Raw genomic sequence first — 27,911 nt, forward strand, 5'->3', positions numbered from 1 at the left:
TTCTTTTTTGCTACCAGGTACTTTTTGCCTTTAGACTGAACAACCAGATCCCTGCACTGGGGTATATATCCCATCTATCTTCCCACATACCATACTTGGCTCTCTTTGGATAGACTCTGATATTAAGTACTTGTTTCTCTTCTACCTGAAAGTATCTATATTTCATGGAGGATGGTGCTTCTTAACGTTGTGGTTGCAGGGCTCTAGGCCTGAAGGGCTTTTTTGGCCAGTGAAGATGGGTTTCATCATGTTTTTCAAGTCACACTTTCCTTCGGTGGTGGTCTTGTTGACATACCCAGCTGAGCTTATATCTAACCAGCCCTAATTTCAGAGAGTTGGCATTCAGGTGTCTTCATATAAAGTTAGTTATGCTGGAGTAACAGAGACCAAAAAAAAAAAAAAAAAGAAAAGGAAAAAACATGTTTCTTAAAGCCAGATAGAAACTTAAGATCATTGTAGAAAGTCAAAACTTATCTATAAAATAGCTATAACAAGTAACATACTGCTAAAAATAAGATTAAATAGAGTTATAAAGTTTTGGAGGAACGTGAGGCTAAGATGTTTTAGGATAATAGCCAGAATCAGTTAGGTTCATTGATAGATCATATACTTTCTACCAGGCATTGTTCTTTGTGTTAAGGATCCAGAGATTTGTAGGACAAGGTTCTTAGACCCAGTATACTGATGATTGATGAATACCTTCATAGAGAGCTGTGAGAGTCGTATGGGGAAGAGATATTTAGACCAGCTTGTATAGAATCAGGGAGGAATGACTTCTGAATAAAGTTTTTTTTTTTAAGTTAGGTTTATTGAGGTACAATTTACATGTCATAAAATTCACCCTTTTTAAAGTGTGCAACTCAATGAATTTGAAAAACTGATATAGTTGAGTAACCACCACCATAATAAATAAAGCTACTATGAATATTTAAATATAGGTCTTTGTGTTTCTTTTGGGTAAATCTCCAGGAATGGAATTGATGGGTCTAATGGTAAATGTATGTTGAAATTCATAAGAAACTGCCACTTTTCCAAAGTGACTATAACATCCTGCATTCCCATCAGCAATGTATAATAGTTCTATTTGTTTCACATCTTTGCTAGCACTTGTGATTGTCAGTCTTTTTAAATTTTGAGGTGGTATCTCATTGTAGTTTTAATTTGAATTTTCCTAATGACAAAATTAAATTGAGCCTTGTAAGCAAAAAAAGTCTATTTGAGATCACTCTCTCTCTCTCTCTCTTTCTCTCTCTATCTCTGTGTGAAGTGTTCAGATCTTTTGCTTATTTTTAATTGGGTTGTTTGAATTATTGAGTTGTAAAGTTCTTTATGTATTCTAGATATAAATCAGTCCTTTATAAGATATGTATTTTCCAATATTTTCTGCCAGTTTGTGGCTTGTCTTTTCATTTTTTAATGTTGGTGAAGTCCACTATGTCAGTTTTTGCTATTGTGTTACGTGCTTTTTGTGTCTTATCTTTGCCTAACCCAAGGTCACAAAGACTTTTTCCTTCGTTTTCTTTTATAAGTTTTCTTCTAGAAGTTTTATAGTTTTAGGTTTTACATTTACATCAATGATCCATTTTGAATTTTCTATATAAAGTGCAAGGTTCATTGTTTTGCAGATGGATGAACAATTGTTCCTGTACTCTTTGTTGCAAAGGCTATTATTTCTCCATTGAATTACCTTGTCATCTTTGTTGAAAATCAATAGTTGAGAATCATTTGTGTGGTTCTGTTTCTGGACTGTCTGTTCTGTTTCATTGATCTGTATTTCTCTCTTAATGCCAATACCAAATTGTCTTGATTACTGTAGTTTTAAAATGTGTCTAGAATTCAGTCAATGAGTTCTTCAACTTTGTTCTTTTTTCAGAAAATTTCTGGCTATTCTAGGTCTTTGGCCTTTCCACATACACTTTAGAATAGTTTGTCCATTTCTATAAAAATCCTGGGATTTTGATAGATGTTGAATCTAAGAAAATTTGGGGAAAATTAACTTCTTAATAGTATTGAGTCTTTCAGTCTATAGATATGATATGTCTCTCCATTTATAAAAATTTTCTTGTAGTTTTCAGCATACAGATCTTGCACATATTTTGTTAGATTTGTACCTATAGATTTTTATGCTAATTTAAATGGTATTTCTTTTTTAATATTTCTGTTTTCAATTTTTTTTGCTAGTATATGTAGAAATATATATCTCTGTGCTGAGCTTGTATTCTACACCCTTGCTAAACTCAAAAATCAAACTGGTACTTTTTTTTGGTAGATTTCTTTTGCAGATTGCTTACATGGGTCATGTATCATCCTAACTTGTGTGTTATGGAAGAAATTCTTGTGCTTAGTTTAAGTGGTTAGAACTTTGTATTAATAACAACAGCAATTGTATACCTTTTCAGTGTTTGGGTATCTTTTTACATACATACAATGACCTGGAGCTTTTTGAAGATCATGTGAACAAGTATTATTTTCTTCCTCAGTATTTAAGAAAACAGAAGCTCAGTAAGATTAAGTGATTTGCCAAAGATCACGAGTGTTTGGTGGATTTAGGCCATTAGTTGTTTCATTGCTCAGACTATATGTATTATTCATTTCACTAATCCTAGCAGCTGTCTTAAAAAGTGTGCTGTTTTTCGTAAAGATATCAAAATATGAGGTTGTGGTTAAGTTCTAAGTTCTATAGTTTCCATATTAGGATTCTAACACAATTATTGTTAGGCCATTAACCTATAATTGATAAGTAAAGGGTAGTACACATTACACTTATTAGCATAATTTAACAGTTCGGAAATGTACACAGTAGTGTGCAATATGATACAGCCAGTTTTGTTAAGCATATTTATTAGTCAGGAACAAAGGGATCTTTCTGAGTTTTATGGTTGCCTGATTCCTAATACATTATTAGATTTTTTAATCAATGTTTTTTACATCTAATTTCCAAAAATACTTTCATATCTTATTATCTCATGCTGTTTTTATGACACTCGTGCAAGATAGGGCAGGAAATGTTTTCTGGTTTTTGGCTGATGAAGGAATTAAAGTATACACCATTACATTGCTAAACTACTATATGTTGGATAGAGCGCGGGGTACCAGGGCTGTAAAACAAGTCAGAGTTCCCTTCTCTGAAGAGTTCCTTAAGAAACAGTTAAAGTTGGAATTAGAACTCAGGTTACTTTTTAACCCCATATCTTTTCAAGTACTAGTACTATATTGTTTCTTATTTTTCAACAAACTATTTTAATGCACATCTTCATGAAGTTTACACTTTGAGAACTTAACTTCATGTTAGATTTGTTTCTCCCCATACTCTCCCATCGCTTTCTTTAAGTGTATATTTTTATTTTCTTCTAATTTTGTTTGTGGACAATTTGGAAAATTTAGAAAAACACAGAAAAGAGAATAAAAAATTACACATAATTCTTCTGCCCAGCTGTAACCATTGTTAACATTTTGGTAAATATAATTTTAATCTTTTTTTCCCCAGGCTTATATGTGTAAAAATGTTTTATGTTTATTAAATTTCAGGATCTTTCTAATCTTGAGACTGCTTTCATAATGTTTTCTCTTTTCCAAGATGAAAAACTCCTTGAGATTGATTTACAGTTTTTATTTTAAGCTTATGATTGCAGACTTATCTTTTGGTATTGTATTCAGTTCAGTAAATGATGTGGATAAACAGGGAGTATGTGATTAATTTTGCTTTGGTGATAGAGGTAGGAGATATGGAAGTCAGGGAAGTGTTCACAGGAATCTTCTGCTGCTGGCTTTGACTATTTTCCATCTCTCGGTAGAGAAAGGAGAGATTCTGTTCTGGTAGTCCCTCTTGTCTTTCCCCCACTTGAACTTTCACTTAAAACCTTCACGGCAGAAGAATTTTTTTTTTTTTTTTTGCCACAACTCTTTCTGATGAAGTAACTAAATCTATTTATATATTTCATAGTTGGACACTTTATACTACTTCGAGTTTTTTTTTTTTAATCTGAGTTCTGAGTTCCTTAATTTTTTTTTTTTTTTTTTTTTGAGACGGAGTCTCGCTCTGTCGCCCAGGCTGGAGTGCAGTGGCGCGATCTCGGCTCACTGCGAGCTCCGCCTCCCGGGTTCAAACAATTCTCCTGCCTCACTCAGCCTCCCTAGTAGCTGGAATTACAGATGTGCACTGCCACTCCCAGCTTATTTCTTTTTCTTTCCTTTTTTCTTTTTTTTTTGAGACAAGGTCTTGCTTGGTCGCCCAGGCTGGAGTGCAGCGGCGCGCTCTCGGCTCACTGCAACTTCCGCCTCCCGGGTACAAGCGATTCTCCTGCCTCAGCCTCCCGAGTAGCTGGGATTACAGGCGCCTGCCACCATGCCCGGCTAAATTTTGTGTTTTTAGTAGGGACGGGGTTTCACTATGTTGGCCAGGCTGGTCACAAACTCCTGACCTCAAGTGATCCTCCGCCTTGGCCTCCTGAAGTGCTGGGATTACAGGCTTGAGCCAGCGTGCCTGGCCCAAGTTTTTTTTTTTTTTTTGGACGGAGTCTCTCTCTGTCGCCCAGGCTGGAGTGCGGTGGCGCGATGTCAGCTCTCTGCAAGCTCTGCCTCCCGGGTTCATGCCATTCTCCTGCCTCAGCCTCCCGAGTAGCTGGGACTACAGGCGCCCGCTACCACGCCCAGCTAATTTTTTGTATTTTTAGTAGAGACGGGGTTTCACCGTGTTAACTAGGATGGTCTCGATCTCCTGACCTCGTGGTCCACCTGCCTTGGCCTCCAAAAATGCTGGGATTATAGGCGTGAGCCACCGCGCCCGGCCCCAAGTTTTGTATTTTTAGTAGAGATGGGGTTTCGCCATGTTGGCCAGGCTGGTCTCGAATTTCTCACCTCAAGTGATCCACCCGCCTCGGCCTCCCAAAGTGCTGGGATTACAGGCGTGAGCTACCGGTGCCTGGCCTCAGTTCCTTAATTTTTAAAGTTTTATTCCTTCCATCTTTTAAATGAAGTTTAATTTGGGATGCACTGACTGAAGCTCACCTCATCTGAAATAGAGTGGTTTGCAGACAATAATAAAAGAGTGGTTTGCAGACATTTAAGACTTTAGGGATTGGATACTATTGCTTTTTAAAAAATTGCCTTTTTGAAAATAGAGTATATTAATCTTTTATGTTTTTCTAGGGCTTCATTTTTTTCTTATTTTTAAGACGAGGTTGTTCTCCCTCACCCATGCTGGAGTGCAGTGGTGTGATCATGGCTCACTGAAGCCTTGACCACTCAGGCTCCAGCAGTCCTCCCACCACAGCCTCCCGAGTAGCTGGGACCACAGGCGTGCACCATCATGCCCGGCTAATATTTTTTATTGTTATGGTTATTTGTAGAGAAGAGGTCTTGCTGTGTTGCCCAGGCTGGTCTTGAACTCCTGAGCTTAAGCTATCTGCCTATCTCTGCCTCCCAAAGTGCTGGGAATATAGGCATGAGCTACTGTGCCAGGCCTAGGCTTCATATTTAAAAAAATACTTTTAGAGTTAATTGTGTTTTCTTTGGGGTTAGAGAGTGTAGAATATGCCTCTGAATACGCTATTGTTCAGGAATAGCTATTCCATAACAACCTCAAGAAATGTTTGTGAAAGATATGTGAGTGATGGTGCCTGTGATTGCATGTGATAGTTTTGCAAGGCCTTTGACTAAAGCAGGAAATGCTGAATTGATCACCTGGTCTTTTGAATGGTGATTGGTTTTCTGCTAGTATGTTTAGATGTAGTCAGCCGGTTTCTCAGTATTGAAGTAGATCTTGTTGTAACTGTCATTCTCTGGTTATATTAAAACATGATTGGAATAAAAATAACGAATACTGTATTTTCCTCCTCTCTTAGATTCATGCCCGAAACCAAAATGAAATAATTTTTGGGCTGAATGATGGCTACTATGGTGCTCCATTTGAACATAAGGTAAGAAGATCCTTCTAATGTTATGAATTTTGTTTAGTGCAAGTGTGCCTTGCAGGTGTACAGGGTAGATATAATCCTGAAAAGCTCTGTGTAAATAGAATCATGCTTCAAATTTGTTGCTTCGTGTGGCTTAAGGTGAATGCTTTTTAATGTGAAAACTCATTCTGTAAGGCACATAACCATCCAGTCCATCTTTTCTAAATCCAGATTATATTAATTTTTCTACAGGAAATCTGGAACTAGCTGTTTTCTCTTATTCTACATAACTCTTTGGGGGTTAAGAAAGGATGGTGAATTTTGATTAAATGCAATACAGTTTTATTAAATGTTTCAGATACCTTTTATAACTTTCAATACATTTAAGAAATTATGAATCAGGTTGTTTTATAGTCAGCATTATCTCTACATCTAAAAGTTATTAGAGAAAGGAAAGGGAAGCGAATTCATATTTACCAAGTACCTATTATCTATGGTACTGTGCCAGGTGATTCTTGTCCTTTTCCTCACTTAATACTAGCCAAAACCAATGTGGTTTGTTTTGTCCTCTCCATTTTATAGTTAAGGAAAAAGGTTGTTTGAAATGAGCTTTATAGATTCACCCATCTAGAAAGTAGCTGAGCTGAAATTTCAGGTTTCCTGCCTCTAAAGCCTGTGCTTTTTCTATTCTACTATGGTGTTCTACCCAGCAACCCTGCGCATTATTTGCTCTTAGTGATCATGTCGCTTCATAGCTCTTGGTTGTCTGAAATGCTATTGCTTAGAGTACTTCATTTATTCAACAACATTTTATTGAGCGCCTGCTTTATGTCAGCCACTGTACTGTACTCCAAGTGCTAAGAACACAGTGGTGAGCAAATGGATGATTTCCTGCTGCTGTGGAGTATATGCAAGAGGCAAAAACTGATACAGTAATCTAACAGATAAACATGTAAACACAAATGGTGGTAAATGCTATATAAGCATATAATGAGGGCCTAACCTATTCTAAGGGCTCAAGAAGGGTCTTCTTGGGGACTTGACTTTTGAAGCTACACTCCAGATGATGAATAGAAGTGAACTGTGTAAAGGGAGTAGGGAGTAGGGGCTGAATGTAGAGAGTATTTCAGGCAGAGGAGGTTAACATGTTGGAAGGCCATGAAATAGAAGGGAACATGGTGAGTTTTAAGGGACTAAAGGAAGGTCAGAGTGATGAGGGGGGAGTGATACCCAATGAGGCTGGAGAACTAGGCAGGGGCCGCAGCACACAGAACTTTTAAAGGATTTTACCCTAAGAACAGGGGTCTGTGTGAAAGGAGTTTTAGCACAGCAGTGTTATTATCAGATTTGTGTTTCAATAATTTCATTCTGGCTGCAGTAGAGACTGATCGTAGAAGAGGTAAGAATATTTGTGGGAGATCAGTAAGGAGGATCTTACAGTATATCAGATAAGAGATGTGATACTTTGAAACAGGGTGACAGTAGAATAGAGAGAAGATAGATTTAAGCAAGTTTTAGTAGATAAAATCATTAGGACTTGCTGATGATTTGAATTTAAGGCATAAGAAAAAGGAGGTGTGTCACGGATGACTTTTGGGTTTCTGGCTTAGATGAAGTAACTGGATGGATAAATGTGTCAGGCACTGAGAAAACTAAGAGACACTGGAGGAAAACCAGGTTTGGTGAGGCAGATTGTGAGTTGCGATTTGATCCTGTGGAGTTTGAGATGCCTTTGAGACATTCATGTGTAGATGGAAGTAGGCATTTGGATCTATGAGTCTGAAGTTCAGAGGAGAGGACTGGGTTAGAAATATTTATGTGGGGCCAATGACAAACAGTCATTGAAATCATTAAGTGGTGATAAGATGGACTAGGAACAGGCAGTACTGTAGGAAGAAAGGGGGCTAGGTACCCAAGCCTGGAAGACCTCCAGCTTTATAGGACACATAGACAAGGGGGCACCAGAAAAGATGACTGAAAAGAAGTGGTCCAAGGAAAAGAGAGCAAAGTTTTGTGTAGAATCTCAAAGTCCAAAGAAAGAAAGGGTTTTGTTGTTGTTGTTGTTATTGTTGTTTGTCTTTTTGCTTGTTTTTTAAGAGGAGTGGTCAAATAGGAGGACCAAAAATTGCCCATTGGATTTAGCAAAATGGAAGTTATTCAAGTGACTTCTTCAAAATTCAGTTCAAACTCTATAGACATTTTTCTTTCTTTATTTCAAAGCTCTCCTCTTCTAAGTTCCTATATCAACATACTATGTATACCTTTGGCATAGGATATACCACTTTGCAACTAGGCTTGTCTTTCTTCCTTTCTAGCCTGTAAGCTTTTGAAGGACAGATTTCTATAAATAATATTGAATTCCCAGCATCTGCCACAGTTTTTGGGGTATGCAGTTTGCTTAGTAAAAGTGTTTGTGATTTAATGAAATAATTATGGGATTGCTACTGCTGCTGTTCATAATATCTCATGTACAGGGTTAGCTGTTCTAATACTGTTGCAACATTAAGTTCCTCCTGCAACTGGTATAACTCACCTTTTAGGACAATATCTGGCACATATAATAATAATATTAATAGCTAAAATGTATTGAGCATTACTGTATATCAAACACTGTAAGAGCTTCACATCTATTATTGTATTTAATCCCCCAAGAACCTTATAGCCAAATCCTCAGAGCTGTTGAGATTTTGAGTAAGCCAATAACTAATACTCCTTTCTTCTTCTCCTGAGTTTGGAGCAAGTTCAGATATAGGTGATAGTCTGTAATCCCAGTGGATTTTGGGAGGCTGAGCTGGGAGAATCACTTGAGCTCAGGAGTTCGAGACCAGTCTGGGCAACGTAGCAAGACCTTGTCTGTACTAAAATTCAAACAAAAAATTAGTCAGGTGTGGTGACATGTGTCTGTAGTCCCAGCAACTTGAGAGGCTGAGGCGGGAGGATTGCTTGAGACCAGGAGGTTGATGGTGCAGTGATCCCTGATGGTGCCACTGCACTGGGCAGTGGACGAGACCCTGTCTTAGGGAGGGGAAAGAAAAAAAAAGAATGGGTGATAGGTAAATGGAGATCAGAACATTGGCTTTATTACTAATAAAACTGATGGACAAATGTGGTTTAAATTCTGTGACTAAAAGAGTTTGCTGTGACTAAAAGGGCCTGTCGATTCCTTCTATATACTTCCTCCTGGACTGAACCTCTCCCACAAAATAACAAAACAAGTGAAACCAAGGCCTTCCTCTTATAGGAACAAAGCCTGAGCCTCCAAGCCAGAAGCAAAGTTTGTATGCGTGGTTAGACAGGTTGTTTCTGATTGGAGATAACCTGGAAAGAATTAAGCCAGTCACACACAGGTCCATCTCTGAAGCCCAGCCATCAGATCAGTCATCTGCTGGTCCTGGAGAGGAGTGAGTGGAGGACACAGAGAAACTGCAGATGCTCCTTTCATGACCTTTTCTCCTGAGAAATGGAGTGGGGCATTTGTCTCCTGTGTGGGAACATGGGAATGCAGAGTAAGTGTTTCCCTCTAACAGGAATAATAGCTAGTATTTAGTGAGCACTTCTGTGCTGGCACTATTCTAAACACTTTACACATTTTACCTTATTTAAACCTCACACTTGGCCGGCCTTTCATAGAAGAGGAAGCTAGCACAGAGAACTTAAGTAACTTACCCCAAATTACGCAGCTCCGTGAGTAGCAGAGCTGCGATTCAAAAGCAAATGGTCAGTACATGCTTATTGAATATATGATCGTAATAAGTGGTGTACTTTCCCCTATTGTCCTTCAGTTAGTGAGCTTTGTTAATTGGATAAGTTCGGCAGATCTTGCCCCCTTTACCAGCTTTCAAATGAACACCTGACATGTAGACTGAACCTTAAAAAACCTTGTCTTTTTTAACAAAGCCACAAGCAGAGTTTCCAGTCAAGATGACATTGTAAGTGTACACTTTGAGACCTTCCTCAGCACCAAGCAAAAAGCAAGGATTGATGAAATCAGAGAAATGTAAAAGAAATATTCCTGGCCGGGTGCCGTGGCTCATGCCTGTAATCTCAGCACTTTGGGAGGCCGAGGCAGGTGGATCACAAGGTCAGGCATTCAAGATCAGCCTAGCCAACATGGCAAAACCCCGTCTCTACTAAAAACACAAAAATTAGTCAGGCATAGTGGCGGGTGCCTGTAATCCCAGCTACTCTGAGGCTGAGGCAGGAGAATTGCTTGAACCCAGGAGGTGGAAGTTGCAAGGCCGAGATCGCACCACTGCACTCCAGCCTGGAGGCCAGAGCAAGACTCCATCTCAAAAAAAAAAAAAAAAAGGAAGAACTATTCCTTCCTAAAACAAACAATAAACCAAGGCAATAAACATCTCCCAAACAGAAATGGAATAGAAACACAAAGAAGTGGGAAGAAGCAGAAGTCTTGGGCCTTCTGGCCACCCTGCCCAGAAGTAGGCAGAAAGATGGGCTCTTCAGGGCAAAATGAGCACTAAATGAGCACAAAAAGCTGAGTGGGGCTCTCCCTATTAAAAAAAGGGCCAAGAAAAGACAGCTTAGAGAAACTGCAGAACTTTAAGAATAATCCTAAAAGGGGAAATTTGAAAAGCTACCAGCGAGAAAGGAAATATTACTTACAAATTAGACTGACGGCAGACTTCTCAGCAGCAGCAGTAGATGCCAGAAGAAATAGGTCTTCAATGCGCTGTTAATTATTAATTGCTTCTAGTAAACTTTCAGTCAAGAGTGAGGGTAATTTGAGACCAGCTAGGGCAACATAATAAAATACTATCTCTACCAAAAAAAAAAAAAAAAAAAAAAAAATTAGCCAGGCATGGTACATGGTACATGGTACGTGGTGCATGGTACATGGTACGTGGTACGTGGTACGTGGTACGTGGTACGTGGTACATGGTACGTGGTACGTGGTACATGGTACGTGGTACGTAGTACGTGGTACATGGTACATGGTACATGGTACATGGCCTCCCAAGTCCAAGCTACTTGGGAGGCTGAGGTGGAAGGATTGTTTGAGCCAGGAATTTGAGGCTGCAGTGAGCTGTGATCGCACCATTGCACTCTAGCCTATGTGACAGAAAAAAAAAAAAAAAAAAGCGAGGGTGAGAGAGCATTTTATTGATTGAGACAGAGTCTCACTCTGTTACCCAGTCCCATCTCTGAGTAGCAGGGATTATAGGTGTGAACCACTGCACCTGGCAGGGATAGTTTTAAATGCATAAAGATTGAGAGTTTACTACCCACAGACCCTTTACCCGTGCTGAATGATGCAAATAGAAAATGATACCAAAGGGAGCATATAGTATATAAGAAAACAGCAAGGGGTATACAAATGGTTAAAACATTAGTGAATTTGATTTCTGACTGTAAGCTAACAAACAAAAATCAATATCTGATAAACCTATGTGTTTTAAGGTGAAAGAAACTAGGCCATTGTTATTCAAAATGTAGTCTGGACCGCTGCTCGTCTAGGAACTGTCTGTCACAATCTGTGGTGAGCAACGTGGAAAAAGTGAGGGTAAAAGTTGCAAAACTTCTATAGCAATTTGACGTTATTGTGACTCTTCATTGTATTTTACAAAAGTATCAGTTCACAACGGAATGAAGAAAAAAAACATCCAGCCAACTGGTCTTTCCCCACAGAGAATGAAAAGCATTGCCCTAGACAACAATAATGAGAGTGGGTTTTCAAAGGGTTAAGACTCATTGAGATCACTGATTTATTTGGGAGGAGGATAGAGATAGTAACCAACTTTAGAATTTGCTAGAAAAAAATGTGGTCAAGTGTACATGTTAAAAATTTAAGGATACCTAGTAAAGGCTAAAATCAGAGGGCTGAGTGTGGTGGCTCACACCTGTAATCCCAGCACTTTGGTCTCAAACTCCTGATCTCAAGTGATCCGTCCGCCTCAGCCTCCCAAAGTGTGGGGATTACAGGCTGAGGCACCCTGCCCAGACTGTATAATCCCAGCACTTTGGGAAGCTGAGGTGGGAGGATCCCTTGAAGCCGGGAGTTTGAGACCAGCCTGGGCAACAAAGCGAGACTCCCGTCTCTACCAAAAAAAAAAAAAAAAAGATGGAAAGCAGAGATTATAGATTTCTAATTAGCAGAGGAAAAAAGGGAATAGAAAGTATAGAAAGCTTTGTCAACTTGGTAGGTAACAGAAAAGGAAACAAAAGGTAAAAAGAAACATGTAGTGTGGGGGTAGCATTATGTCCACATATATTTGTAATCACAATAATTATAAATGGATATCATATAGGTTTGAAGTATTTCGTTTAAAACTTTAAAAATGCTGAAGCAACAAGGCTTTGAGAACAGGATTAAATTTTAAGAATGAGTGTTTTATACAGAAGAGGAAAAGTTACCCTTAGGAAGCAATGACAGACCACATTTTAAAGCAACTTTCAATAACGCCTAAAATTTTTGTTGAGCAGTTCTTTGGCATTCTTCTTTTTTACATTAGCTGTGACCAGAAACAGTTTTATTATTATTGCTGATGATTATGTTGATGTTAATACTCCCTCTGTCTACATTCTCTTCATATGTCTTCAGGCACTATGGATCTGAAAGCTGAAATTACTTATCTGTTCATAACTTTTCCCTCTTTGTTTATCTGCTTCTCCCAAAGGCTTTACATCTTTCTGTTGAGTTTTTAGGAACCAAAATCTCTTAACTATAGAATACAGTGGCTAAGTAGTTCATTTTCACTTCCAGGAGTGTGTTGGGACACTACTTAATACACTGAAAAATTTTTCACTAAAATAAACACTGGATTTTAATCCTTTGTTCAGTAACCTCTTCTGGCATCGTTAGGGAGTGATATATTCTTGTTAACTGTATGTAGCAAAATGGTCTTTATTTGGCATACAAATGTGGCACTCTTTTTTTTTTTTTTAAAAGAAAAAAAAATGGAGATGAGATCTCACTGTGTTGCCTAGGATGGTCTTGAACTGCTGGGCTCAAATGATCCTCCTACCTTGGCCTCCCAAAGTGTTGGGATTACAGGTGTGAGCCACCACACCTGGCCAGATACTGCAATCTTAAGTATTTAATAGCAATTCAGACAAAAGAGAAGTTGAATAAATGATGATGCAAATTTTTATCTTAGTTGTAAAAGTGATTCATGATTTTTTTTCCTGGTAAAAAATGTCAAGTGCCTACTACAAGCCTATTATTAAACTAGGTACTGTGGGATATGAAAGTATAAGACATGGATTCAAAATTTATTTTCTTTGTTGAGGAGATAAGACAGCATATATTCCAGAAGACATCCAGTTTACAAACGAGTTTAGTTTGAAAAATTGTTTTTGGTGTCATTTGTTTGCATCTTGCAGGTAATGAAGGTAAGTTGTAGCAGAACCTTAAATAATTTGAAGAGCACTTCAGGAAGAGGTTTTAATGTTTGGTGACTAGTGGGAAGCAAAGAGGAGCTTTGTTACACCTTGAAGTTGGTATGGAGGTTGGTGAATAAGGCTGGGTGACCTGTAGAGATTTCTACATGGGTTTTCTAGGTGGGTTTAACTGCTATGATGGTGATTAGGGGAGGATGAATAATAAAAAGCTGTTGAGTCAGTAAGCTGGAAATCTTTCAGGTCCCCATTCAGGATTTTGCCTTTAATGTATACAGGTAAGATTATCTTTCCCTGAATTTCATTTTGGTGACCACTCGTCTTTTGGTGGGACAGCTGACAGCTACTTTTTATGAATGCACAGTCCTAGTCATTAGGAATATGGATATTGGAGTCAGATTGATGTAAGTTTAATTATAGGTACTCCTGACAACTATTACTCCAGTAAATGGAAACTTCTACTCACTAGGCTCTAAATCCTATGATAAGAGGATTTACATCTCTAATACTTACCGTTGTATTAACACTATATCTCTAGCACAGTGCCTGGTATGTAGTAGGCTCTCAATAAAATTTTGTGAATGAAGGTGAATGCTTGCTGTGTTTAGGGCTATCACAGCAATAATTGAGAATAAAAATCTTGAGTAGATGATATTTGTTCTACCCTGGGTTACCTCCAGCCTCAACTTTTGGTATTTATTTTTATGTAACTCATATTGGCATAATTACTCCAACTATTGTGCTATTGATAAGGTGCAAAAGCATTAGACAAGTTGTTATAAGGCTGGAGTGAAATTACTTATAGACAAATCTCTAAAGATTAAAGAGCTATGAAGGTAAGTATATAGATATATAGAGATAAAAGTAAGAATTTCATTTTTCTGACTAGAAGCTACAGCGGTAATATCTTTAGAGTCCAGTAGATGGCAATACTTTCTCACTTTAATGGAAAAAATTAGAGCAGGCATAGAATCCAAGTCAAAAGGAGCAAATCTTTGTGGATGAAAGAACCCCAAGATACTGAAATAGCAACTTGGTGATGAATTTCACAAAAATAACCATATAACTTGATCGTCTCGAGTACATAGGCTGAGATTGAAGATTTAGGTATAAGAAGTTTCAGGATCTGTTTTGAAAGCCTGAACAAATGAAAACTCCTTATTTTATATTTTTCAATTTGTTCTGGTACTGTGTTCCTTAGCAAATCACTTAACTTCTCTTAGTTTTAGGTTCCTCATCTCAAAAGTAAGAAAATCCTAATTAGCTGGATAACACTGCAGGGAATATTAGTTATCTAGCCCAACACTCTTATTTTGTAGATGGAAAAACTGATGTTCAGGGGGCTCCTGATTTATTGAACTTGACATAGCAAGTTAGCTCCATGCTACAGATGATAACTTAGACATAGCTATAATTTATTTTATTTATTATTATCATTATTATTTTTGAGATGGCATCTCGTTCTGTCACCCAGGCTGGAGTGCAGTGGCACGATCTCGGCTCAGTGCAACCTCTGCCTCCCGGGTTCAATCGGTTACCCTGCTTCAGCCTCCCGAGTAGCTGAGATTATAGGCACCCACCACCACACCCAGCTAATTTTTGTATTTTTAGTAGAGATGGGGTTTCACCATGTTGTCCAGGCTGGTCTCAAACTCCTGACCTCAAGTGATCTGCCCACCTCGGCTTCCCAAAGTGCTGGGATTACAGGCATGAGCTACCAGCTGCTATAATTTATCTATCTCTATATATCTATATACTTACCTTCATAGCTCTTTAATCTTTTTTTTTTTTTTTTTGGACAAGTCTTGCTCTGTCACCCAGGCTGGAGTGCAGTGGCACGATCTTGGCTCACTGCAAGCTCTGCCTCCTGGGTTCAAGCAGTTCTCTGCCTCAGCCTCCCGAGTGGCTGGGATTACAGGGGCCTGCCACCATGCCTGGCTAATTTTTTTGTATTTTTAGTAGAGACGGGGTTTCGGCATCTTGCCAGGCTGGTCTTGAACTCCTCACCTCGTGATCCACCCGCCTTGGCCTCCCAAAGTGCTGGGATTACAGGCGTGAGCCACCGCGCCCGGCCCATAGCTCTTTCATGTTTAGAGTTTTGTCTTTAAGTAATTCACTCCAGCCTTATAACAACCTTAGAGGAAGGTAGGGCCAATTTATCATTATTTGCTTAAAAGAAGTTGAGTCACAGAGGGGAAAAGTGACTTCCTTTCATTCCGTGACTTAGTCATTTCTATACAATGAATTGCCCCTTTCTCTTTGCTCCTGAAGCCCTTTTGACATACCTCTATTAGTAGCTCTTGAGTTTATTATAGTTTTTTGAATTGTCTATCTATCTCTCTTTCTAGAAGGTACAAACTGTATTTTAACTTTGTATCTGTAATACCAGGCTGAGTAGCAGGCATCTAATAGGTATATAGTAAGTACTTATGGAATAAAAATGAATGGCCAAGGTATTAGGATGAGTTGTGGCAGAACCCGGATCAGAACACATCTCTCCATCTTTATAGACATGCACTTTCTTCGTTATACTATGTCACCTGTGAAGAGATGATGTGATAGAAGATTTTCATCATTTAATTTTCGTTTGAGGTTTCTTCCATCATTTAATTTCACTGTGATTATATACTGTTAGCGATATTTCCTTTAACTTATAGTGTCTTAGGTGGGCAAGTAGTAGTATTTTCATCTTCAGGATGAAGATGCTGAAACCCAGAGAAGTTAAGAGATTTCCATGTAGTTAACTTTGTAGAACTGAGAAATTAAATAGGTGGTTATTTCCTCTTGCTAGTCATGCTAATGGATACTAACTTGTTTCCAAAGCCCGTCCCACACAGTACGCAAGCAGAACATCATTCAGAAGTAGGGATTAAGTGTCCCAAGTAAAGCCAATATTTTAATAACAGAGAGCTGAATATGGTACATTTCTGCCCAGGTCTTTTAGTACATTATTAAGGAAAAGCTGGAAAAAAAATCATTTAAAAAGTCCATTCCGATGAATATTCTGTTTAGTTTTCCTTTCCCCTGCCTTACAAAATAGAACAAAGAAAGACTGGGAAAATCCTCAGGGACTGTTTATAATAGCTGCTTGCTTTATTATAAAGCATCTAGAGATCTGAGCCCAGATTAAATCCAGGGTAAAATTTTATTTCTGAACTATTTGAGCTGGTATGATTGTGTACTAACAGTATTATGCTAAGTAAGTATAGAGCTTTTATTTATTTTATTTTTAAATATTTCTCCCATTTCTCTTCTCAGGAATACAGAGCTTTAAAAAACTACCATTGCCAGTTTTCATTTACTGAGTGCCTGCTATGAGACACTATGTCAGATAGGTTATGTATTTTTATTTAATTTGTGTATAACAGCCCAATGAGGTAGTTCTCCTTCTTTTATGAGTGAAATACCTTAGAAGAAGGCATTAAACTACTGACCCAAGCAAGATGGCATAGGTGGTGAATAGCAGATCCATGATTCGAGCCCAGGTCTCATTCATTTGAAGGCTTGTTTTCTTAACCACTATGCTGTATGGCATCTCCACATTTCTTCCGACTTCATATAGTGTGACAGTGTACCAATTCTCTGCCTTCATATTAACCAGCACAAAGCATAACTAGTTGTGCATTGTGGGAATCAAATGAGAGAGAACACATGCAAACACTTTGAACAGTATCAAAGTGCTTTATTCTACAGACTTTGGGCATTTATTATTGTAGAGTGGGCATGCAGTGCCCATGAGACCATCAACCCACTGAAGTCCACAAAAGTTCCACACATTAGTCACTGTATTTGGCTTCCCTCTGAGTCTTTTTTCCCCCTTTTCTCTTGGATCGAATTAGCTTTTGACAGATGTTTGGAAAATCATCTTATCCTGTAATTCATATTTATAAACCCTGCTGCTGCAGTGTGGTCCCCATTCTCTCTCTTCATTGAAGCCAGAGAATAATCTGGGAAAATGCCATGTTTCCTGTTATGAATTTGGAGGATCTTGTCTTCTTAGAGCAATTTTTGAGCTTTTGAGAACTTTTAATACTGTAAAATTCAAAGCCAAGTATGGTTCTTCATATAGATGTTTTAGATTCTTGAGAAGTAAACAGAAACAGAGCTCGACTTGTTCTCACTAGGGGATTCAGAGAGTTTAAAATTTTGTTTTGTTTAATATTTTGAAAACTTGTTTTCACCATTCTTCTTTAGATTTGTATAGAGGGCATTTTTGAGCCCCCTCACTCCATCCTGTAAATCAATTTCTGTTTCAACTGTTGTACAAAGCTGGGAATCTTCCCTCATTCTCCTTTTTTCTCTCTCCACGAATGCTAGTTAACGTGCTGTCACTGTTGCCTTCTCTTCCTTCTCTCTTCTTTCACGGTTATAGTAATTTGGCCATACATCCTTTCTTCCTATTAGGGTGCATGCTCCTTTAGGGCTGAGGTTATGCCTTACTCAGTTTTAAAGTCTCAGACTTTGCTTACTGAATATTTTTCCATGAGTGAATGAAGTCTACTAGGATCACATTGTTCCCATCTCTGTTTTAAGGTAGACTTTTTGCTTAAGGGATGGCTACTTCAGCAGGGTTACTTTCAGTCCTCATGTCATGGAGTAGCACTGAAGGACTTAGTCCACTTCATACTTGGAGTGTGCGCCTGTGATTGTGATTATTTTCTGAGTATATTTGAAGTACGAACAAAAACATCTTCATCTCTGTTGATTTAAATTTAAAATCATTAATTTTATTTTCAGGATCTGTATATCTTTGCTTAATGACACTATTCTTATTTCTCAGTGCTTCTCACTGTTTTAAAGGAGAGGAAAAACATCCTCTGTTGTCTCAAACATTGGGCCAAATTTGAGGGGATGTACTCATTCAGCTCAGGTTAATTGTCTAAGAAGAGGTCTCACATTTCCTCCTTAACTACTCAGCATCTGGGCTTCGTCAGATCTCAGAGCCAGGGGTGTCTAAGGCTTGATGATGCTTAACAGAGATACGTGCACAGTTTTATTCGGCTTAAACTTGGCTGACGCCTAAAAGTGTTATTAATGTCCAAACGAACATATACACCTAGGAACACAGGCTGTCTATTGATTCATTAGGTAGCTGTAGTCATACAAACACTGTATTTTAAAAAAAGTATACTCATTGCATCTGAAAATGTGCTCAAGTAGTAGGATGAGCCATTGTTTTTTTTTCCCTTGCCCATCAAGATTTCTTATTTTACCTAGGTTAAGTAGAAGAAGACTATTTTCAAAGCTCACTTATGGTTTTATGAATAAATATAGAACACTGGCAAGTCCTGCTGGGGAGAGATTTCCTCCCAGATAAACACCTCCAGTCTAGATTTCCATGTATCTAGACGTGTGTCAAATTTGCCTGGATGTTTCAGAGATACATATGCTCTCCATAGCCCAAACTGAGCTCAGTTCCCTTCCCCTCTCACAACACTTCCTCCTGCTGTGTTTCTTAGTGAAGTGAATGGTACCACAATCCACCTACTTTCTCAAGTCAGAACAGAGTTGTCCTGAGTCCCTTCTTCTGTGTTTCAATCACTACCAATGGTGGCTGCTACTTTTTTCCTGGTTCTTAACAGTATAGTCAGATTTATTTTTCTAAAATGATCATATTCTTCCTTTATTCAAATCTTGTCAGCAGTGTTTGCCCTCAATAATTAATGACTTATGAGGTCTTGCTATTCCTTATTTCTAAACACTCCATCCTTAACACTTTCTTAGGCTAAGATTTGTTCACGTCAGTTTTAGCTAAGGCCCCATTTCCATAGGAAGGTTTTTCTGTGATATACCTTTTAAGTCCAGTGTGGATAGATCCCTTTTATATGCTTCCGTAGCACCTTGTATTACATTTCCCTCTTCACTGACCCTTATCCTATTATATTCTGATTGCCCATTTGCTTACCTCTCTTACCTGCTACACTGTAAACTGTGCGAGGGCAAGGACAGTGTCTGTTTTCACCTGTTGATCCCTAGTATTTAGCACTGTGTCTGGCATGTAATAATAATCTAGTACATTCTTGTCAAATGAGTGAATGAAGCTTCTGTAGCAGCAGATCATTAGAAATTCTGTTGGAATACACCACTTGGTTGTCATCGGTAGTACAGCTCAGCAATCCCCAACCTTTTTGGCACCAGGGATCGGTTTTGTGGAAGACAAGTTTTTCCACGGACAGGGAATGGGGACAGTTTCAGGATGAAACTGTTCCACCTCAGATGATCAGGCATTAGTTAGATTTTCATAAGGAACGCACAACCTAGATCCCTTGCATGTATAGTTTACAGTAGGGTTCGAGCTCCCATGAAAATCTAATGCCCACGCTGATCTGACAGGAGGGGGAGCTCAGGTGGTGATGCTTGCCCTGGGGGTTGGGAACCCCTGATATAGCTTGTTACTCAAAATTGTAGTTCTCTGTCTTAGTGGTTTCTGACATTTCTGCGTAGATACCTGCCAAATTATTATACTTTAAATGGAGCTCTTCATTTTTTCTCTCCAAGGCTGCTTTCTCTTCCAGTTTTCCATGTCTTTATTAACTATTTTTTCATTTATCCTGACCTCAAATTTTAGTTAAGTGTTGATTTTTTTAATTTTATTTTATCCATTCTATTCAGTCAGCCACTAGACTCTTCTGAGTTCTTCTTTGAAATAGTTCTGGTATCTGTGGCTACTTTTCCCTCTCCATTGCCATAATCCAAGCTCAGATCAACATTCCCAAAGGGCTGGGTCACTGCAGTAGTTTCCTGGCGGGCCTTTGGACTCTAGTCTCTTTGTATCCACTCTGTCTTACTGCTGCCTGATTAATCTTGCTAAAGGACGCTTTCGTTTTTTATTCCTTTGCTTAAAGATTGTATGGAGTAAATTTTTATTGTCTGCTAGATGTGTCCAACTCTCTGGTCTGATTGCTTTCTCTCCATCAGCCCAAATTCAGTCAGTTGTATAGTACTTTGGGTTCTGTCTCCGCTTTTTATCTCTCTTCTCCCTTCTCCTCCTCCTCCCCACCTTCCTTCTCCCCCCGCATCTTCCTCCTCCTCCTCCCCACCTTCCTCCTCCTCCTCTCTCTTTTTCCGTTTCTGTTGTTTTTTATTACCATTGCCACTGATGGATTTTGAACCCTCATTGTGTCTAATATGTATGGATTTTTATAGTGGCCTCCTATCGGGTAGTTGGACAGTCTTCCTCCAATTTATGAGGTTTGTCAATACCAGAGTAACCTTCCTTAAATGTAGCTCTGATTATAACCTAAACTGTTAGAAACCTTCCATGAGTTCTTACTGCCCATAGGTTGTCTTTACATTTTAGCATGGTATTCAAGACTTGCTGTGTTCTGGCCCTCCTTACCTACTTATTCAGCTATGTCTCCCACTACTTCCCTCTCCAGGGATCCAAATAATTTCCACGTCACTGAAGCTAAACGAATTGGACTACTATTTAATTTTCTCTGAATGTAGCTTGTGTTTTCCTGCTGTCATGCTTTGGCTAAAGGTGTTCAGTCTGTGTGGGACTTTCCTTCACTGCCATTCAGCTTCTCAGTACTACTTAATCCATCCCAAATACTGCCACCCCTGCAGTCTTTGATGTTCCTGTTCTACTAGATGGAATCTTTACTGCAGCAGAACTCCTGTAGCTTTTTAAAAAGCCTTTCTTATGGCACTCTTGCATTATTTGATTCACTTGGAACCTTCACTGGGTTGTGTACTCTGCGATGACAGTAGTAATAATTGCCTAACACCATCTATGTACTCTGTGTTCAGTAAACACTGAAAGGAATAAGTATATGTATAATACTATTTGCTTCCTAATCAGTTATCCTACTAACTGCGTTATTTCTGTATACATTTTGTAGTTTTAATGAAGTTAAGGACAGTCTTGTGTTGTTGCAGCTAAAAACTCTCAAAATATATGGTAACATGTTTTAAAACATGACTCATCCAATGAACTAGTACAGGGATAAGCAAACTGTAGTCCAGCACATATTTTTGTATAGCTTGCGACTAAGAATGATTTTACATTTTTAAAGAATTTTAAAGAAAAAAATATGTGACAGAAATGACATGTGGCCTGCAAAGCCTAAAACATTTACTATGTGGCCCTTTATGGAAAAAGTTTGCTGACCACTCATCTAGAAATACACCTGACTTGCCTGGAATTACTCCTGCTCATTGGATATGTTAAATTATCTATTTCCCTGAGCAGTTTAGTAGGCACTCACCCAGACTTGTTACTATTCCGTTCCTTGAAGAATTGTTAGGCCCGACTTCAGAAGAATTTTGAGTGACATGTAAATCTCTTCTGGGCTCTTTGGCACTTGGCAGTATCTCACACAGATAACCAGATACAAATGAGCCGTTTCTTTCCATTATAATCCTTCATCAGAAGTCTGTTGGGATCGAACATCTGGTGAAGTTAGATGTCATTCAGAACAAGGCTCTTAGCATATTTCAAGAATGTTAATTGCTAAGTGATGGCTGAAACAGGAGGGCTTAATAATGTCCTTAAATTGCCTTAAATGTACATGGACTCAGAATTTTTAGAATTGGAAAAGGTCTTAGAGATCATCAAGTATAGCCTGGTTCTTAAGAACATGGGCTGTGGAGCCAGACTGCATGGCTCTTCTCTTTAATCCTCTTTGTGTCTCAGTTTCCACACCTTTAAAGTGGGGATATTAATAGCACCTATTTCACAGGGGTTTGTGAGTATTAAATGTGTTAATATTTAACATATTAACAGTTAGCTAACGTTGACATGTAAAATACAATACTGCCTGCCACACTGTAAATGCATGTAAACATTACTGTTTATATTGCTGTTATTTTTTATTACTGTTTTTATTAGTAGTAGTTGCATCTCATTTTATAATTAAAGAAACTGAGGCCTAGGAGAGTTAAATTATTTTCTTCACTTATGCGATAGGCAGAGTAGATTAAAACCCAGGATTCCAGCTTTCAGTTGAATGTTCTTTCCCTGTTATAAAGTGTGGCTTTTAGTTGTATGTTGGTGGGTGTGGATAAATTTTTTATAGTAAGAAAAAATATTTGGCAGCTTTTTCCGTAAAATAAGAAAAGCTAAGTAGAACATCATTAATCATTTCTCCTGAGAATCTTAAATCTACTTCTCAAGTCTTCTATTATTTGGCTTTTGTTGCTGATGTATAAGACTGTCTCCTCTCTCCTCTTTTTCCTCATCTGCCCTTAAAATGTATAGATTATTTCTTAGCATCCATTTTTTTAAAATTGAGGTGAAATTAATGTAACATAAATTAACTGTTTTGAAGTGTGCAATTCAGTGGCTCTGGGTACATTCACAGTGTTGTGTACCACCATCTCTGTCAAGTTGCAAAACATTTTCATAATCCCCAAATTAAACTTTGTACCTATGAAGTGCTCACTTTCTATTTTGCTGTCCTCCAAACCCCTGGCAAACACCAGTTTGCTTTCCATCTCTATGGATTTACCTGTTTTGGGTATTTCATACAAATTGAATTATATAGTATGTGACCTTTTGTTCTGGCTTTTTCTCACTTAGTGTAATGTTTTGGTGTTGCATCTACATGTAGGAAGGAATGTACTTCATTCGTTTTTAGGGCTGAGTAATATTCTATTGCATGTGTACACACACACAGACACACACACACATTTTGTTTATCTGTTCATATCTGTTGATAGACATTAGTGTTGTTTCTCTTTTTTTGACTGTTGTGAATAGTGCTGCTGTGAACATTTGTGTACAACTGTTTGAATGCCTGTTTTCAGTCTTTTGGGTATGTACCTAGGAGTGAAATTGCTGGGTCATATTATAATTCTATGATTACCTTTTTGAGGAACTGCTAAACTTTTTTTTACAGTGGCTGACCAATACATTCCTAATACCAATATGTGAGGGTTCTCATTTCTCCACATCCTCACTAACACTTATCTTCTGTTTGTTTGTTATGCTATTTGTATGTCCTTATTTGGAGAAATGTCTCTTGCAGTTCTTTGCCCATTTTAAAATTGAGTTGTCTTTTTGCTGTTGAATGTATGAGTTCTTTATATCATCTGGAAATTAGACCTCTATCAGATATACAATTTGCAAATATTTTCTCCCATTCTGTTGGGTTGTTTTTCTACTTACTTGATAGTGTCCTTTGATGCACAAAAGTTTTTGATTTTAATGAAGTATAATTTACTGATTTTTTTTGTACTAATGCTTTTTATATCATATCTAAGAATAGACTGGTAAATCCAAAGTTATATAGATTTACCCCTGTGTTTTCTTCTAATAGTTTTATAGTTTTTTTTTTAGCTTTATAGTGGGTTTTGTTTGTTTGTTTGTTTGTTTTTTTGGAGATAGGGTCTCACTTTGTCACCCAGGCTGGAGTGCAGTGGTGTGATCTCAGTTCACTTCAACCTCTGCCTCCTGGGTTCAAGTGATTCTCTTGCCTCCAACCTCCCGAGTAGCTGGGATTACAAGCGCGTGCCATCACGCCTGGCTAATTTTTGTATTTTTAGTAGAGACCGTGTTTTACTATATTAGCTAGGCTGGTCTCGAACTCCTGACCTCAAGTGATCTGCCCACCTCAGCCTCTCAAAGTGCTGGGATTACAGGCACGAGCCACCGTGCCTGGCCGGCTTTATGGTTTTAGAGTTAAGTCTTTGATTCATTTTGAGGTAATTTAAAAATATGGTATTAAGGACAGGTCCAACTTCATTCTTTTACAAGTGGCCAGCCAGTTTTTTTTAGCACCATTTGATGAAAAGACTTATTTCCCCATTGAGTAGTCTATGAACCTTTGTTGAAAATCAGTTGATCATAGATGCATCGATTTATTTCTGGATTCTCAGTTCTATTTTGTTGATTTATATGTCTTTCCTTATGCCAGTGTTATCCTGTTTTGACTATTGTTGCTTGGTATTAAGTTGAAATTGGGATGTGCGAATCTTCTAACTTTGTTCTCTTCAATATAATTTTGGCTATTGGCCCCTTGCAATTCCATATGAATTTGAGAATTGGCTTTTCCATTTCTGTAAACAAGGCTGCTGGAATTTTGATAGAGATAGCATTGAATATCTAGATTGCTTTGTGTATTGTTCCTATGTTGATAATATTAAGTCTTTAAATCCATGAACATGGGATGCCATTTTATTTATTTTGGTCCAGTTTGGAATACACTTTATTTATTTTCTTGCCTAATTGTTCTGGCTAGAACTTAGAGTACAAATGTTGAGTAGAAGTGGTGAGAGCAATCACCTTGTCTTTCTTGTTTTTGATATTGGGGGAAGATTTTGAGTCTTTCACCATTGAGTATGGTGTTAGCTGTGGGTTTTTTGTAGATGCCCTTTATCAGGTCTGGGAAATTCCTTTCTAATCCAAGTTTGTTGATTTTTTTTTTTTAATCATGGAAATGTGCTGAATTTTGTCAAATGCATTTTCTGCATCAACTGAGATGACTATGTGTGTTGTGGTGTATTACAGTGATCCTTCCTTCTTTCTATACTTTCTCTTTTTGACAGAGTCTTGCTCTGTCACTTAGCCTGGAATGCAGTGGCACAATCATGGCTCACTGTACCCTCAAACTCCTGGGCTCAAGTGATCCTCCCACCTCAGCCTCCTGAGTAGCTGGAACTGCGGGCATGCATCACCATGCCCAGCCAATTTCTTTATTTAAAAAAAATTTTTTTTAGAAATGGTGTCTCACTATATTGCCCAGGCTGGTCTCTAACTCCTGGGCTCTAGTGATCCGCCTGCCTGTACCTCCCAAAGTGCTGGTATTACAAGTGCCCAGCCTGATTGATTTTCATGTATCGAAACTCCCTTGCATACCCTGTATGAATTTCAGCTGTTCATGGTTGTATAATCTTTAAATTTTTTTTTTGTGGTAAATTACAAATACACAAAATTTACTGTCTTAACCATTTTAAGTACATAGTTCAGTGGCATTAGGTACATTCACACTGTTGTGCAACCATTGCCACCATCCATGTATTTCATCTTGCAAAACTTTTCACTTTGCAAAACTTTTCACCTTGCAAAACTGAAACTCTCTATTAAACAATAATTCCTCATTCTCCCCTCTCCCCTGGTCCCTGCCAGTTACCATTCGACTTTCTGTTTCTATGATTTTGACTACTCTAGGTACCTCATATGAATGAATGAATGAATGTTTTTCCTTTGATTGGCTTATTTCACTTAATATAATGTCCTCAAGCTTCATCAATGTTTTAGCATGTGTCAGAATTTCCTTCATTTTTAATGGTGAATAATATTTCCTTGTATGAATATACCATATTTTGTTTATCCATCACCTGTCTGTGGACACTTGGGTTGCTTCCATCCCTTGGCTATTGTAAATAATGCTGCTATGAATATGGATATACAAATGGCACTTCCCATTCTTGCTTTCACTTTTTTGGGGTATATACCCAGAAACAGTTGCCAGGTTGTGGGCTGTAATTCTTTTAATATGCCACTAGATCACTTTTAGTAGTATTTTGTTGAAGATTTTTATATCTGTATTCATAAAGGATATTGGTCTATAGTTTTCTTGTGACATTTTGTCTGGCTTTGGTATCAGCATAGTATTGGTCTCATAGAATAACTTAAGAAGTGTTTCCTTGCTTTTGTGTTTTTTGAAGACTTTGAGAAGGATTGGTGTTAAATAATTGGTTGAATTCACCAGTCAAATAATCTGGTTCTGGGCTTTTTTTAAATTTTTTTTTGTCCTGCGGGAGTTTTGTGATTACGACTTCTGTCTACCTCTTTATCTGCTATAGGTCTGTTCAGATTTTCTGTTTCTTCTTGAGTCATTTTTGGTAGTTTCTGTTTCTTCTTGAGTCATTTTGGTAGAGTCATTTTGGTAGTTTGGTAGTTTATATCATTTTGTCTACGTTATCTGATTTGCTGGAATACAATTAATTGTTCATTGTATTCTTTTATAAGCCTTCTTATTTCTGTAAGATTGGTAATAACGTTCCCACTTCTTTCCTGATTTTAGTGATTTGAGTCTTCTTTCCTTTCCCTTTGGTTAGTTTACCTTAAGATTTGTCAATGAGCCAGGTGCAGTGGCTCATGCCTGTAATCCCAGCACTTTGGGAGGCCAAGGTAGGAGGATAGCTTGAGTCCAGAAGTTAAAGAGCAAGCAGCCTTGGCAACGTAATAAGACACCCTTCTCTATAAAAAATAAAAATTAGCTGGGCGTGGTGGTGCATGCCTGTAATCCCAGCTAATTGGGAGGCTGAGGTGGGAGGATGTCACGAACCCAGGAGTTCAAGGTCAGTCTGGGAAACATGGAGAAACCCCATCTCTACAAAAAAAAAAATACAAAAATTAACCAGGCATGGTGGTGCATGCCTGTAATTCCAGCTATTCAGGGGGCTGAGGCAGGAGGATGGCTTCAGCCCAGGAGGTTGAGGCTGCAGTGAACTGTGATCGCGCCACTACTCTCCAGCCTGGGTAACAGAATCAGAACTTGTTTAAAAAAAAAAAAAGATTTGTCAATGTTGATCTTTTTAAAAAACAAGCTTCTCTAGTTTGAATTAATACCAACTTAGTTTTAATGCCGTAAAAAGCTTTGCTTCTGTATAGCTCTCTTCTCCTACCTTTGTGTCAATTGTTTTCACAGATTGCATCTTTATAATGGTGTGCCCATCAAGATAGATTTATAAGGATTGTTTCATGTATTTGTCTAGTTGATTGTTTTTTAAATGGTAGATCAACTAGACATTCTTAGGCTACATCCAGTTAATAATGTCTTTTTTAATCTTTATAATATATTGCTGGTTCAATTTGCTGATATTTCGCTAAGGATTTTTGTGTTTCTGTTCGTGAGGGATACTGGTGTATCATTTCCTTTGTGTGTGTGTGTTGTCTCTGTCTAGTTTTGGCATCAGTAATGCTAGTTTTATAAGTTGGAAATTGTTCCCTTCTCCGCTTTCTGAAGGAGTTTGTGTAAAGTGGATATTCTTTCTTTCTTAAATGTTTGATGAAATTCATCAGTGAGACCATTTGGACAGGATTTGTGTGTGTGTAGGAAGATTTTCAATTGCTTATTCACTAAAAAAGTAGATATGGGGCTATTTAGATCTTTCATAGTATGTCTGTTTGGGCACTTTTGTGTTTCTTTTCAAGGAACTTGTCTAATTAAGTTGTCACAGTTATTAGCATAAAGTTGTTAATAATATTCTCCTAATATCCTTTTAATGTCTGTAGTGACATAACTTTTAATGATTCTACTAGCATTATAACAAACATGTATATGGTGCTTATTAAATACCTTTCATTTTACAGATATTAACTTTTAATTCCCGCAATTTGTGAGGCAGTTACTGTTGTCATCTCCATATTACAGATGAAGAAACCAAGGTTAAACTAAGAGCACTCTGGTTCCTTGCTTAAGATTATATATCTGTTGTATTGAAGGCTTGAATTGGACTCCTGGTGGGTCCAGAGTCTTTTTTTTCTAAATTACTGTGTACTCTCCCCACCATCCCCCCACCTTTTTTTTTTTTAAGAAACATGACTGTTCCTTTTTATCTTTTTTTTTTTTTTTTTTTTTTGACAGTGTCTTGCTGTGTCACCCAGGCTGGAGTGCAGTGGTGTGACCACCAGATTGGTTCACCTTACCCTCTGCCTGGACAGAGCCAATTTATCAAGACAGGGGAATTGCAATAGGGAAAGAGTAATTC

The 27,911-nt window shown here is 38.0% G+C and overlaps 1 protein-coding gene across 2 annotated transcripts in view; it reads left to right on the forward strand.

Annotated features, from left to right (window-relative positions):
* The window catches only part of UVRAG (UV radiation resistance associated), a 327,393-nt gene that overhangs the window by 68,056 nt on the left and 231,426 nt on the right, over positions 1 to 27,911 (forward strand). For both annotated transcript variants that reach the window (XM_002822260.4, XM_054524839.2), the window contains exon 5: positions 5,844 to 5,918. In XM_002822260.4, coding sequence (XP_002822306.1) covers positions 5,844 to 5,918 — 75 coding nt within the window. The remainder of the gene's footprint in view (positions 1 to 5,843; positions 5,919 to 27,911) is intronic.

The sequence above is a fragment of the Pongo abelii genome, chromosome 9 (assembly GCF_028885655.2).
Source record: "Pongo abelii isolate AG06213 chromosome 9, NHGRI_mPonAbe1-v2.0_pri, whole genome shotgun sequence".
In the NCBI taxonomy this organism is placed as follows: domain Eukaryota; kingdom Metazoa; phylum Chordata; class Mammalia; order Primates; family Hominidae; genus Pongo; species Pongo abelii.